Raw genomic sequence first — 14195 nt, 5'->3', positions numbered from 1 at the left:
AGGTGATATAAGGTCAGTAAAAAACAAACTCCTTTGGTCTTTTGGTCTCTGAGTAAGTTGCACTTATGCGATTACAAGGTTTCATTTCAGATTAAAATACATGTTGAATACTTTTAGGATAGTTTCGAATTCTGTAGAGGTTTCTTCTACCCCTTCTCAAGACAGATTTTAACAGCATAGAAGAATGAACTAACCTGGTGCTTCTGCTCTTTGGCATACAAATTCAATGCTGCTTGACACTTCTTAGGAAGTGTTTCTGCCTCAACTTCTCCTACTGCCTCTCTGTGGGTGCTCAAGGTTTTCAAACGGTTGCAAAAAGTGATGTGACCTCCCGACTGGGGCTGGCATCACTAATGATTCTCAGTACGTCCCTCACCAAGAAGCATTTTCAAATATGTTTTCAAATTCTTGATTCCATCACGTCTTCTTGTCAATTACATTGTTTCTTTTTCCAATTCAGCCAACTCAGCACTACAAGTCCCAACTTTCTTTTAATTTAAACAATTTATCCAAGTAATTATAATTTCAGCAGTCCATTTATCATTCTCTTCAAAATGGGTGCTACTGAAACATGGTTTAGAGTTATGTATTGACAAGAGTGGCAGAACTGGCCCGTTTCCTTATCTATGAAGTTGAGAAGGTGGCCAATTTCCCCATTAACTGTCACCTGTATGAAACTTACCACCACAGTCAACTATGACACAAAACCATGGCAACCCTATTAAAATGATAGATGGCCATGTGTTGAAACCTCCAGGAATACATTCAATCAATGTTGACTACTCCATTGAGAAATACTGGAAGAGATGTCTTTCACCAGATGGCAAAACAAACTGACCCCAAACATAAGTGTGAATTGGTCATTTTGGTAGGAAGAATAAGGAGGCCTGCTTGAAAAATAAGAGCCTAAATGGGAAGGAGGAGCAAAGGGATTATAGGAGTGCAAATATTATTAAACTTCATTAAAAAAACAAACAAATCGAGCAACTCAAAATGGCATATTTACAAGATGCTAAGGGCGATCAGCAGAATTATATTAAGCTACAATCTACAACCTCACAGCCCGGCATATGTCCCATTCTACCATTACCATCAAGTTGGGGAATCAAATCGAGTTCAATAATGAGTTGAGGACATGCTGGGGCAGCACCAGGCATATCTAAAAATGAGGTGTCAGCCTGGTGAAGTTACAACACAAGACAACTTGCATGTCAAGCAACATACAACAGACAGAGCTAAGCAAACACACAGCCAATGGATCAGATCTGAGTTATGTAGTTCTATCACATCCAGTTGTGAATGGACAATCAAACAATTAATTCGAGGATACTTGCTAAGTATCCCCATCCTCAGTGCAAAAGACAAGACTGAAACATTTGCAACCACCTTCAGCCAGAAGTGCCAAGTGAATGATCTAGCTCGGCCTGCTCATGAGATCCTGAGCGTCATAGATGCCAGTCTTCATGCAATTTGATTCACGTCATGAAATATCAAGAAACAGCTGAAGGCATTGAACACAATGAAGTCCACAGGGCCTGACAACAGATCTGTGCTCCAGAACTAGGCATGCTCCTAGCCAAGCTGTTCTAGTACAGCTACAACACTGGCATCTACCTGAAAATTGCTTAGGAGTGTCTTGTCCACAAAAATCCAACACCACCCATCTATATATATTTGATCATCAGAAAAGTCATAGAGGGGCTTGTCAACAGTGCTATCAAGCAATACTTACAAGGTAATATCTGTTCAGTCAGTCAGTTGGGTTCCAACAGGGCCACATAGCTCCTAACCGCAATACAGCCTTGTGCATAAATGGAAAAAAAGAGCTAAACTCCAAACATGAGTCAAGAGTGACTGCCTTCGACATGAAAGCAGCATTTGTCCTAATGTGACAGAATGTGGTATAAAGGAGTCTGAGCAAAAGTGAAATCAATGGGAATAGGGGGAACACTTGCCACTGCTTGGAATGGTATCTAGCATGAAGAAAAATGATTGTGGTTGTTGGGAATCATTCATATCAGGCCAGGACATCACTGCATGAGTTCCTCAGGGTAGTGTTCTTGACACAGCCATCTTCAACTTCTGCATCAATGACATTCCCTCCATCAGAACTGGGCATGTTCACTGATTGCACAATGGTTAGCACCATTTCCGACTCCTCAGATACTGATGCAGTCTATGCCAATATGCAGCAAGACCTGGACAACATTCAGGCTAGGATTGATACGGAACATGTAACAAGAGAGAATCTAACCAGCTCCTTATGACATTCAATGGTATTACCATTGCTGAATCCCCCACTATCAACATCCTGGGAGTCACCAATGACCAGAAACTGAGCGATACCAGCATTATACAATATAATTACCCCATCTACTAAAGCAGTTCAGAAGCTCGGAATTCTGCAGTGAATAACTCACTTCCTAATTCCCCAAAGCTTGTCCACTTTCTGCAAGGCATAAATCAGGAGTATGATGGAATATACTATTTGTCTGGATGAGTGCAGCTCCAACAACACAATAAGTTTTACATCTTTCAGGGCAAAGCAGCCTGCTTTATTTGCACCCCATTCACCAGCTTAAATATTCACTCCCTCCACACCAATGCACAGAAACTTACCATGTCTCCTTTGAAACAAAATTGAAATTCAAACTGAAGACCCCTGGCTGAGATTTGAATACTAGAGAACTTCAGATTTCGACAGTAGAACATTTTTTCAATTAATTTGCATTTGAAATCAGTTTGTTAAACTGGCTTCTCACATTTTAACTTGATCCTCTCATTTAAAAGTTGTGATATTGCAAAGTTGTGATAACGATGTGTAAGTCAGAATTATGGCAGTATTCTTGGAAATATGGACAATTTGCATATAATTCAAACTGTATGTACCTTCTAAACTGGGCTTTATATCCTTTCCATGTAACTCTCACTCAACCACAAACACACACTTTTTATCCATTACAATTTGTAGAACAACAAATCTGTTTAGGCTAGGACGTCATGGATGTCCATTGACTGAATTAAAGACATGTCGTTTCCACGGAAAGGTATACAGGCGAAATTTCTCTTTTACCTTCAAATGCTCGTGCAGCATCTACAAGGTTCGACCAGTCTAAGCCAGAAGCAGTATCTGGAAGAGGCATCAAGCCAGGATCGGTGAACCTCGACTTATCCACTAAAGATCCATCAGAAAACCAGAACTCCGCTGTGAGGATAAAAATTATAATCCGTTATAATACACATGCAATTTGAATTTTTAAATTAAGATTTGATTTTTTTTTACCGGGATGCTTCCTAGTGACAGAGACAGCCAGCAGACTCCACTAATGAGCTAAGACCCTGGAACAGCAGTAATTTTCTGCACCCCTCTATTTGAACAGTGGGCATATCAAAATTTGTTTTTATCACATACTGCAGAGTACGTCATTGCTCATTTATTTTACTTTATTATTGTTTTCTCCAGAATGGGGAGTACAGCCAGGTAGATGGTAGCTGGTTTGACTTGTAGAGCAGCCCTATCATTGGACATAAAGATAGGAGTGAGCTAGAAGTCTTTTCTTTCCTGTTTACTGTTCCTGGACCAGACCTCCAAGCTTCTTGGCATGATCTGGTTAGCTTGTTTGAAGTAGATAAAGTTTGAGATTTAAGATACTGCCTAGAGACTAATGCCACAAGTTTCACAGGATTTGAACAAACAAAAGTAAGCTTTACTATACAAGATCAAAATGATAAAAGAATTTACAATATCTATCTTGTATTTCATAGTAATCTTTAAATGTGAATTAAGAAGTAAACTGTGGTTGAACACACTTCACTGTACAATAAATAGCAGATGTGACAAAACAATCCATCCAGACATCAGTCAACTAATCTCTTCAGGGATTCTAGTCTTCAGCTTTGAAGATCTTGCCTTGGAATTCTCTCCAGTCGTTCCAACACTGACTGCACGCCAAGCAGGGTTTTAATCTGCTCCTCCAAGACCCTGTTCCCTTGCAGTCCTGAGTCTGCAGAGAACTGCAGACAGGAAACTGGAACATTAATGCTCAAAGGGGTACCTTCACCTCAACTACAACAGCACAGAAGTCAACAACTTTCTACTGCCTCCTTCATTTCCCAGGGTTTCTCCTGAGCATTTGGTTGTAAGGTGTTTGTAGTTTGGTAGTTAGGTCTCAAGAACAGTTTCTGAGTCTAACATAGTTTAACAGTAAGTGCTAATTGACTACACATTACTATGTACATACATGCAGAATTAGGTCTAAGCTAGGGTCTGTTTTCCTGCTGCTTCTACACACATCTCTGTGCAGTCCAAAATAGCCCTCCAGACACAGGTCATGTGTTTCTTTACCCAGTCCCACATAAACCCATTCTATGCCAGACATTTTTCTATGCCATGACCTTTTCAGTCATTCTGTCAACACATTCATCAGTGGACTAGCAGTTGAAAAACAAAGTAACAGGGAATGCTAAAGGTTAAAGCAAGTATCCTGACTTTTGCCTATTTACTCAACATCACGGAACTTAGCTTAAAAATGGAATGAGACAAGTAAAGCAGCAACAAAATGAATTGATACTGGTCAAGAACAGAAACAGACTGTATGACTGCTGTATTATTCAAAACATCTTAATCATTGATCTTCATTCCGCTTTCCCACCCTTGATTCCCTGAGAAGCCAAAATTCCATCTATTTCAGTCTTAAACACATTCAATGATGGAACATTTGGAACCTTTGATGGTAGAGAGTTCCAAAGATTCGCAACACTTGAGTCAAGAAATTTCTTCTCATCTCAGTCGTAAATGATTAACTCTTATCAGAGAGTGTGATAGACAGTAGTTACAGGGAGGTTGTCACACCACACGTTCAGTGAAGTAGATGGGTGACTATCAGGAGAGGCAGGCAGGTAGTACAGAAGTCTCCTGTGGCTACTCTCCTTTCAAACAGGTATACCGTTTTGGATATTGTTGAGGGGGATAGCCTTTCAGGCGAAAATACGCCAGCAGCAGCCAGGTCTATGGCACCACACTTAGTTCTACTGTAGGGTTGGGCAAAGAGCAAGCCAGCAGTAGTAATAGGGGACTCGCTAGTCAGAGGCACAGACAGGCATCTCTTTGGGCATTTGGGAGGGTTTAAACTACTTTGGCACGGGGGTGGGACCCAAAGCAGAAGGGAGACAGAACAGAAGGTTGAGGACAGCACAGAAGGGCACATTAAATATAAAGACAGTGTCAGTAATCCCAGTACTAGACAGATCAGTCACAAGCAGGGCAAAGAGCAAGGGAAGTCCAGATTAAACTGCATTTATTTCAATGCAAGAGCCCTGCAGGGAACGCAGATGAATTCAAGGAACGGGTGGGGATGTGGGACTAGGATATTATAGCTATTACTGAAACATTGCTAAGGGAGGGACAGGACTGGCAGCTCATTGTTCCAGGGTACAGATGGAATGATAGAGCAAGAGGTAAGAGATGAGGGGGAGTTGCACTTTTGATTAGGGAAAACATCACAGCAGTACTGAGAAGGCAAATTTCTGAGGGTTCGCCCGCTGAGTCCATATGGGTAGAACTGAGAAATAAGAAGAGGGAGATCACTTTGATAGGATTGTACTATAGGCCCCCGAATAGTCAGCGGGAAATTGAGGAGCAGTAGATCACTGTCAGTAGGGGAACATTTAGGATTCAGTGATCATTGTATTATGAGGTTTAGGATGATGACAGAAGAGAAAAATAGGTAAGCCAGTATAAAAGTAATTAACTTGGGGGGGGGGGGTTTGGTGTGGAGCTGCCTTCAATGGGACAGGAACAGAGTTGGACTGGTTAGACTGGAACAAAAGGTTGGTAAGAACTGTAGCTGAACGATGGGCTCTCTTCAAAACAGAAATGGTCCAGATAGTCTCTTAAAAGGAAAAGGGTAGAGCAAACAAACCCAGAGCTCCCCAGATAAAAAAGATAGACATTAAGATAAGGAAGAAAAAGTGTGCATATGAAAGATGTCAGGTAGAAAATACAGTTGAGAACCAAGAGGAATACAGAAGGTATGGAGGGGCAGTAAAAAACACATTAGAGCGATGAAGAGGGATTATGAGAAAGACTGGCATCCAATATAAAGGTAAATCCCAAAGTCTTCTGTAGACATGCAAGTGGTAAAAAGAGTAGAGCTGATTAGGGACCTAAAGGTGGATTCACACCTGGAGGGAGGGGGCACATCTGAGGTATTAGTTGCATACTTTGAATCTGTCTTTACCAAGGAGGTAGAAGCTACCCAGGACAAGTGAGAGTCGAGGAAATCGTATCCCTAGAAGTGTTCAAAATTGATAAGGAGGAAGTGTTGAATAGATTGCCCGTACTGAAAGTTGACAAGGCACTGGGACTGGATATTCAAATCCAAGGATACTGGGATCTCAGCTTCATGTCATACTACTAATCCCCACCATTTGGCCTGGGCTTGCAAACTCCTACTAATTATCCTGACTTGAGACAATCGCACCTCTTTAACCAGTGATCATCCCTCTCTCCACTTGCATTGTCTGTATCTGTAAAGACTTGATTACCTGTGAAGACTTGCATTCCAACCATTATCTTGCAATTGAATCTGTCCATATATGTCCTGTTTGTGAACTCACCTCTTCACTCACGAAGGGGCAGTGCTCCGAAAGCTTGTGACATCAAATAAACCTGTTGGACTTTAACTTGGTGTTGTGAGACTTCTTACTGTGCCCACCCCAGTCCAAGGCCGGCATCTCCACATCAAGATTATTGAAGGAAGTGAGAATGGAAATTTTGGGGTTGCTGGTCATAATCTTCCAGTATTCTCTTGACTCAGGGAAGATACAAGAGAACTGGGGAATTCCAAATGTTATGCCCTTGTTCAAAAAAGGTTACAAGGATAGCCACAGTAATTACTGGCCAGTCAGTTTAACACCAGTAGTGGGTAACTTTCTTAAAACAATTATTCAAGATAGAATTAGAAAAATGTGGATTGATTAGGGAGAGCTAGCATGGATTTCTAAAGGGTAAATGGTATTTAAGTAACTTGATAGAGTTTTGTGAGGAAGTAACAGAGAGGGTCAGTAAGGGTTACGCTATTGATGTGGTGTATATTCAATGTAGTACCATACAACAGACTTGTGAGAAAAGTTATAGTCCATGGAATAAAATGGACTGTAGCAATGTGGATACAAAATTGGCTTAGTAATAGGAAGCAGAGGGTTATAGTCAATGGTGGAGCGGTTGGTGGGTGGTAAATAAGGTTCAATGTGGAGAAATGTGACATTATGAACATTGATAGGAAGAACATAGAGAGACAAAATAAGGTGTAGAATTTTAATGGAGTGCAGGAGCAGAGGGGCCTAGTGTATATGTGGATAAATTATGGAAGATGGCAGGAGAGGTGGAGGAAGCAGTTAATAAAGAATATAGCTTTACTAATAGGGGCATAGAGTACAACAGCAAGGAGGTTGTGCTGAATTTATACAAGATACTAGCTAGACCTCAGCTGGAGTATTGTGTACAGTTCTGGGCACCACACTTTAGGAAAGATATGAACGCATTGGAGACAGTGCAGAACAGAGTTACAAGAATAGTTCCAAGGATGAGAAACTTCAATTATGAGGAAAGATTGAAGAGGTTGGGATTGTTCTCCTTGGAGAGGTGTCTGAAAGGAAATTTGATAAAAATGTTCAACAGCATGAGGAGGCTGGACAAAGTAGATAGGGATATACAGTTTTTCCTTGTGAAAGGATCAAGAACAAGAGGGCACAGATTTGCAAAAGAAGCAAATGTGATGTGAGAAAAAACTTTTCCACACAGTGAGTTATTCAGGTTTGGAATACATAACATGGAAATGTGGTGGGGGCAAGTTCATTCAAGGCATTCAACAGGGCATTTGATGATTACTTAAAATAGAAACAATGTGCAGGAGTTATGAGGAAATGGCACTAAGCCATGATGCTCATTTGGAGGCATATGTTCTTTTAAAAAACACTCCCTGTTGTCAGTATTGATGCTTTCGTCACATTACAGATGAAAGGGTACAATTACAGTCTGACAAGCTTACATTGGACATTTACATTATGAACGTGGGTCTACTTACATTCTGTGATTATCAGAGGGATAATCTAAATGTAAAGATAAACTTGTTATATATACCAATGCCAATTAGTCCCATTCTAGAGACTTAATGTGGTGCACCAATAACTTAATTTTAATGATAAAATGCACCAATGTGCCATCATTAGTCCTATTTTGTTCTCTAAAGTTTAGCAACAATGGGATAAATGACTTGGAATCCGAATCAGCAAAGACCAGGAAATATTATGGCCAAAGAAAATAAAATGGAAACAACAGAAAGCCCAATATCCTCCCCATTGTTCCCCAAATTATCCCTCACAGCTGGACAGTAGCTATTCTCTCTAAATCATGTGCTTCGTTCTTTTCACCACAGGTTCTCTAAAACGATTTCAGTTTAATCATTTAGTCCACTGTGTTTGAAAAGTTCCACTTCAACTGCAGTGGTTACTGTATTAAATTAAAATAAGAATCTCCTAAGCAAATCAATGATGTTCTCCACTTTTTGCAATATATATTTGCCAAAGTAAATTGCTAAGTTCTGTAAATCACAACATATCATTAGAAGATTATCAAAGAAAACTGTCTGGTAACATAACTGAAAACCAGAAAGACATCCTCCTCTTGCAAATTCTACAAATTTCATACTTATTCTGAAAGGAGTTCAAACGACTGAACATAAGAACATAAGAACATAAGAAATAGGAGCAGGAGTAGGCCATCCAGCCCTTCAAGCCTGCCCCGCCATTCAATAAGATCATGGCTGATCTGTCGTGGCTCAGTTCCACTTTCCCGCCCTCTCCCCATAACCCTTAATCCCCTCTCCTATCAAAAACCCATCAACCCGCGTCTTAAAAATATTTAGCGAGGTAGCCTCCACCACTTCAACGGGCAGAGAATTCCAGAGATTCACCACCCTTTGAGTGAAGAAGTTCCTCCTCAACTCCGTTCTAAACCGCCCCCCTTTTATCTTGAGGCTGTGCCCCCTAGTCCTATTGTCTTTTTTGAGCGGGAAGAGTCTTTCCACCTCTATCCTATCCATCCCATTCATCATCTTATACGTCTCAATGAGATCTCCTCTCATTCTTCTAAACTCTAACGAGTACAAGCCCAGTTTATTCAGCCTCTCCTCATAGCTCAACCCCCTCAACTCCGGTATCAGCCTAGTAAACCTCCTCTGCACTCCCTCTGATCAAACACAGAAGCAGGAGAGTGCTAGCTTGGATCTACAAGATTGGGTTGTCCCATCAGAAATCATCTAAAAATCTACCAAATCTATCTTCACAATAAAATGCACTTTCTTGTTCCTCACAAACACTTATGGCATTTGCTCTACATATATTTACAATCGTCTAGAACTCGTCATAATAGCTGCAGTGAGTTTAGATTACTGTTTTAATGAGTACACATCCATCTCTGAAAAATATCCACAGCAGGGGAAACATGACTTTATAGTTTATATTCTGTGATTATCAGAAGGATAAACGTTGCTGTTTACTTACTTCGTAGGCCAGTGGCACAGGGACTGAGTGAAGCACGAGGGGGTAGAGTGCAGTGGTACGGTGGGGTGGTGCTGAATAGGATGTCATTTGGCAGTGCTTGTTCAAGCATTGAACTTCGGGAGCTGTTGTATGAAGAACCTCGCCGATTACTGCATATGCTTTCATCAGAGAGTGTGCGATACAAGGACTTCCTTGGTGACACATTTCCAGAAACAGAAATCTTCATAATATAGAAAAGACAAAACAGCAGCATTAAACTCAACCTACATTCTTGAACTGCATATTGCAATGGAATGGCATGCAAATGTTGCATTAAAAGAGTGCTGCATTATCTTGATTATATTTTTAAAAAGTTACTTTATACAAAGTCTTGTGGCAATTCTAATGCTTGATTCTACATTGATAACCTTTGATGAAATTGTTGACTTGTGCTTAGATATAGTTTGCCTAGGTTAAAGGTCAGCTTGCCTTACTCACATCTTGGAAGCATAAGACTTGGGTTCAAGACCCACTCCACAGTTAGGAGCATGTAACTCAGGCTGACACTTGACTGCAGTAGGATATCAACTGTGTGAGGCATCATAAATCATCATTGGAATTCCATAAATGCACACATTCCAGCTTCCATGACCTCATCTATCCTCCTCAGCTTTTCCCCAATCTGGGGGTACCAAGACCAATTGTAGAATTTATCTGCTATCCTGAATTGTGAAGGTTAGTGATTGAAGCAGAGAGCAGGTCAACATTTAAAAATGCAATGGCAAGGAGATGGACTGAAAGGAGAATAAAGGGGTATGACAACAGGGCAATAATTAAGATTACTTTTCATGTGGAAGGTAAACATCAGTATGGACCAGCTCTGCATTGCAGCTGCTACAAATGAGCTTTGTTATACTCCAGGCATTGAAGCTGCTGACCAGTCTGGACGGTGCAATTACCAAGCAAGACACCTGGGGCTGTGCATGGCATTGGACTGAAAGGAAAGCGTTTATTTTGTTTTAATTACAAGCTCATTCATCTATCTGTATTAACGTAGACATTTAAAATGTGCCAGTAAAAATGTTCTCCCTTTCCCCAACCCTTTTTCTTGGCTGTGTACTCACTTAAAAAAACTTAAATTTCTAACATCTTCCAGTTCTGACAAGTTTGTTTCTCTGAAATGTTAACTTTGTTTCTCTCTCCACAGAAGATGCATGATTTGCAGAGTATTTCCAAACTTCTTCTGTTTATATTTAACATTTATAGGGTTACATCTTTCCCCCAAAAACTTTCAAAAGATTGTAAGTTTGCAACAACAGCAACTATCCAAGTATCTGATACTGGTTGTAAGTAGCAATGTACTACGTTATTTAAGTTGAAGTGTCATCCTTCAAATTCCTTTGCAATACACGAAGAGCAAGGTAATTTCCACTGACATCTGAAAATTGCAAAGGGGTGGAGTGAAGTGGTGAGGAGAGGGGAGGCAGTTGATGTGTGTCGATCGACAAATTGCCTACACATCCTGAGAAATGCTCAGCTTAATTTTTTGTAGCAGGTTTTGAGTACCTAATTATACATTATGCACTTGCTGAAATCTTGGTAAAAATCAAACAAGACTTTTAAAATCTAATGACATTGATGGCTCCCAGGAAAATTTGAGGGCAGCAGTCCTGGCAGTATTTATTAAAAATCATCCTTTACCCTGCTTGATTTTAATATGAAATGACTTTATTTTAATATCATGCCGTTCTGCATTGATTAACAGAATGTGATGTGCAGCCTTACTTCGAAACAAAACATCAAAGATTCAGAGCAGAAAAAGAAAGCTGTGTCAGCATTGGCTGTCGATGCTTCAAAGCAATCTATGTCCCACCTTTACTACTTTTGCATGTTTAATTAGCTACTGCCTTTTTCCATTCTCATTTTATGTCTTTACCTTCTGTTAGGAACTAAGTTTTCTTCTCCAAGAATCAGTTCACAACAACAAGCCTCCCTATTTCTGTCACTGGCTAGTAAAAGTTATATTTCAGTGAGGTTCACGTACCTTTTCAGTCCTGCCACCACCAGTTACTCATCTGATGGCTTCATTATTTAATAAGACCAGCTGCAGGAGTAGCCTTAATTTAAGACATTAAGTGGGATGATTTGTTCTCTTGTGATATTAAGCCAATCCCAGCATTTTGGCCATCTGCACCAAATTACAAAAGTATATTCTTTTCAATAGTCTGCATTCCACAGCTGTGCTCTTGAAGGCAACACTGCCCAGATAAACAAGATGGCATAGGTGACATCTGAGATCAGGAGCCCCACCTTGCAAGACAGCTCCATTTCCTGCCTCTTGCACAAATTCAAGTTGAATGGCTGCTGCAACCTCTGATGGCAGCTAGAACATGTTATTTTGGTCTGCTGGTGAACAGAGTGAGAGCTCAGCTAAAACTAGCAATGTATTGCTGCTGCATATAGACATTCCTGACAGTGGAGAATTATGAAGGAGACTTCCACTTTGTATGATCCTATTTCCACCACCTTTCGAGGAAGAGAATTCATAATCTCTTGAAAGAAAATAATTCTCATGTCTTAAATGGGTGACCATTTATTCTTAAATGGTGAACCCTAATTCTAGATTCTCCCACAAGAGGAAACATCCTTTCCGCATCCATACTGTCAAGTCCCCTCAAGATTTTGCATGTTTCAAACAAGTCATTTCTTGCTCTTTGATCTCCAGTGGATACAAGTCTTACTTGTCCAATCTTTCCTTACAAGACATCCCACCCATTCCTTGTATTAGTCCACTAAACCTCTGAAGTGCTTCCAACGATTTCCATTCTTCCTTAAATAAGGGTACCAATACTGTACATAGTAATCCAAATGTGGTCTCACTAATGTCCTGTATAACTGAAGCATAACCTCCCTATTGTGGGCCGAAGGGCCTGTTCCGCGCTGTAATGTTCTACTTTTGTATTCAATTCGCGTCACAATAAATGATAACATTCTAATAGCTTTCCTAATTGTACCTGCATACTAGCTTTTTGTGATTCATGCATTCTTGATACTCTGCACCACAGAGCTCTATGATCTTTCACCATTTAGATAATGTGCTTATTTTTCATTTTTTTTGCTAAAATGGACAATTTCACATTTGCTCACATTATACTCCATTTGCCAGATCTTGACCCATTCACTTAACCTATGTCCTTTTGTTGCCTCCTTATGTCCTCTTCATAACATACTTTTCTACCTTTCTTTACATCATCAACAAATTTAGTAACCAAACATTTTTTGCCTTCCTCCAACTCGTTTATATAAATTGTAAAATGTTGAGAAGTCAGAACTGATTTCTGTGGCACACCACTCATTATACTTTGCCAACCAGAAATTGACCTCTTCATGCCTACTCTCATTCTTCGGGTAAGTAGCCAATCTTCTATCCATGCCAGGATGTTACCCCTACATCATGAGCTTATATTTTCCAGTGATCTTTGACGTGACACCTAATTAAATGCTTTTTGGGAATCTGTGTACAGTCCATCCATTGCTTCCCTTTTATCCACAACATGCTACATCGTGAAAGAACTTCAATAAATTGGTTAAACATGATTTCCCTTTCATAAAACCATGTTGATCTGCCTGAATAGCTTGAATTTATTGAAAGGCCCTGCTATAATCTCTTCAATAATAGCTTCTAACATCTTCCCAATGACAGCTATTAAGCAAACTGGCCTGGTTTCCTGTCTCACTACTTTTTGAGTGATGGAGTTACATTCACGATTTTCCAACCTAATGAAACCTCCCCGAACTTAGGGAAATTTGGAAAATTAAAGCTAATGCATCCGCTGTCTCACTAGCCACTTCTTTTAAGATCCAAGGATGAAGTCCATTTGGCCCTGGGGACTTGTCAGCTCGCAGTGCCCATAATTTGCCCAGTACACTTCCCTTGTGATTGTAATTTTCTTGATTTTGGATTTCCAGAAGGTGTTCAATAAGTTGCCTCACAAAAGGTTGCTGCAGAAGATTAAGGTACACAGAGTTGGGGTAAAGTGTTAGCATGGATTGAGGATTGGTTATCTAACAGGAAGCATAGAGTTGGAATAAATGGGTGCTTTTCTGGTTGGCAGCTGGTGACTAGTGGCGTGCCGCAGGGATCGGTGCTGGGGCCTCAACTGTTTATCATACACACAGACGATCTGGAGGGGACCGAATGTAGGGTTAGAAAGTTTGCTGATGACACAAAGATGAGTGGGAAAGTGAATTGCGTGGAGGACATGGAAAGTCTGCAGAGAGATTTGGATAGGCTGAGTGAGTGGGCGAGGATCTGGCAGATGGAGAATAACGTTGGCAAGTGTGAGCTTATCCACTTTGGAAAGAATAATAGCAAAATGGACTATTATTTAAATGGTGAAAAATTACAACATGCTACTGTGCAGAGGGTCCTGGGGGTCCTTGTGCATGAATTGCAAAAACTCAGTCTGCAGGTGCAGCAGGTGATCAAGAAGGCAAATGGAATGTTGGCCTTTATCGTGAGGGGGATGGAATATAAAGGCAGGGGGGTCTTGCTGCAGTTGTATAGGGTAATGGTGAGGCCGCAACTGGAGTACTGTGTGCAATTTTGGTCCCCTTATTTGCGAAACGATATACTGGCCTTGGAGGGAGTG

General features: G+C 40.5%; 1 protein-coding gene across 1 annotated transcript in view; it reads right to left on the bottom strand.

Moving 5' to 3' along the window:
- LOC145345345 (signal-induced proliferation-associated 1-like protein 2) overlaps positions 1–14195 on the bottom strand; it is a 505672-nt gene that overhangs the window by 49460 nt on the left and 442017 nt on the right. Inside the window, exons 18-19 of the mRNA XM_080193160.1 lie at positions 9565–9784; positions 3074–3205 (exon numbers count right to left, since the gene is read on the bottom strand). Coding sequence (XP_080049286.1) covers positions 3074–3205; positions 9565–9784 — 352 coding nt within the window. The remainder of the gene's footprint in view (positions 1–3073; positions 3206–9564; positions 9785–14195) is intronic.

The sequence above is a fragment of the Carcharhinus amblyrhynchos genome, chromosome 7 (assembly GCF_965287045.1).
Source record: "Carcharhinus amblyrhynchos chromosome 7, sCarAmb.v2.hapA, whole genome shotgun sequence".
Classification (NCBI taxonomy): domain Eukaryota; kingdom Metazoa; phylum Chordata; class Chondrichthyes; order Carcharhiniformes; family Carcharhinidae; genus Carcharhinus; species Carcharhinus amblyrhynchos.
Note: the sequence above shows the minus strand (reverse complement) of the source record. Positions and strands in the feature narration are given on the sequence as shown.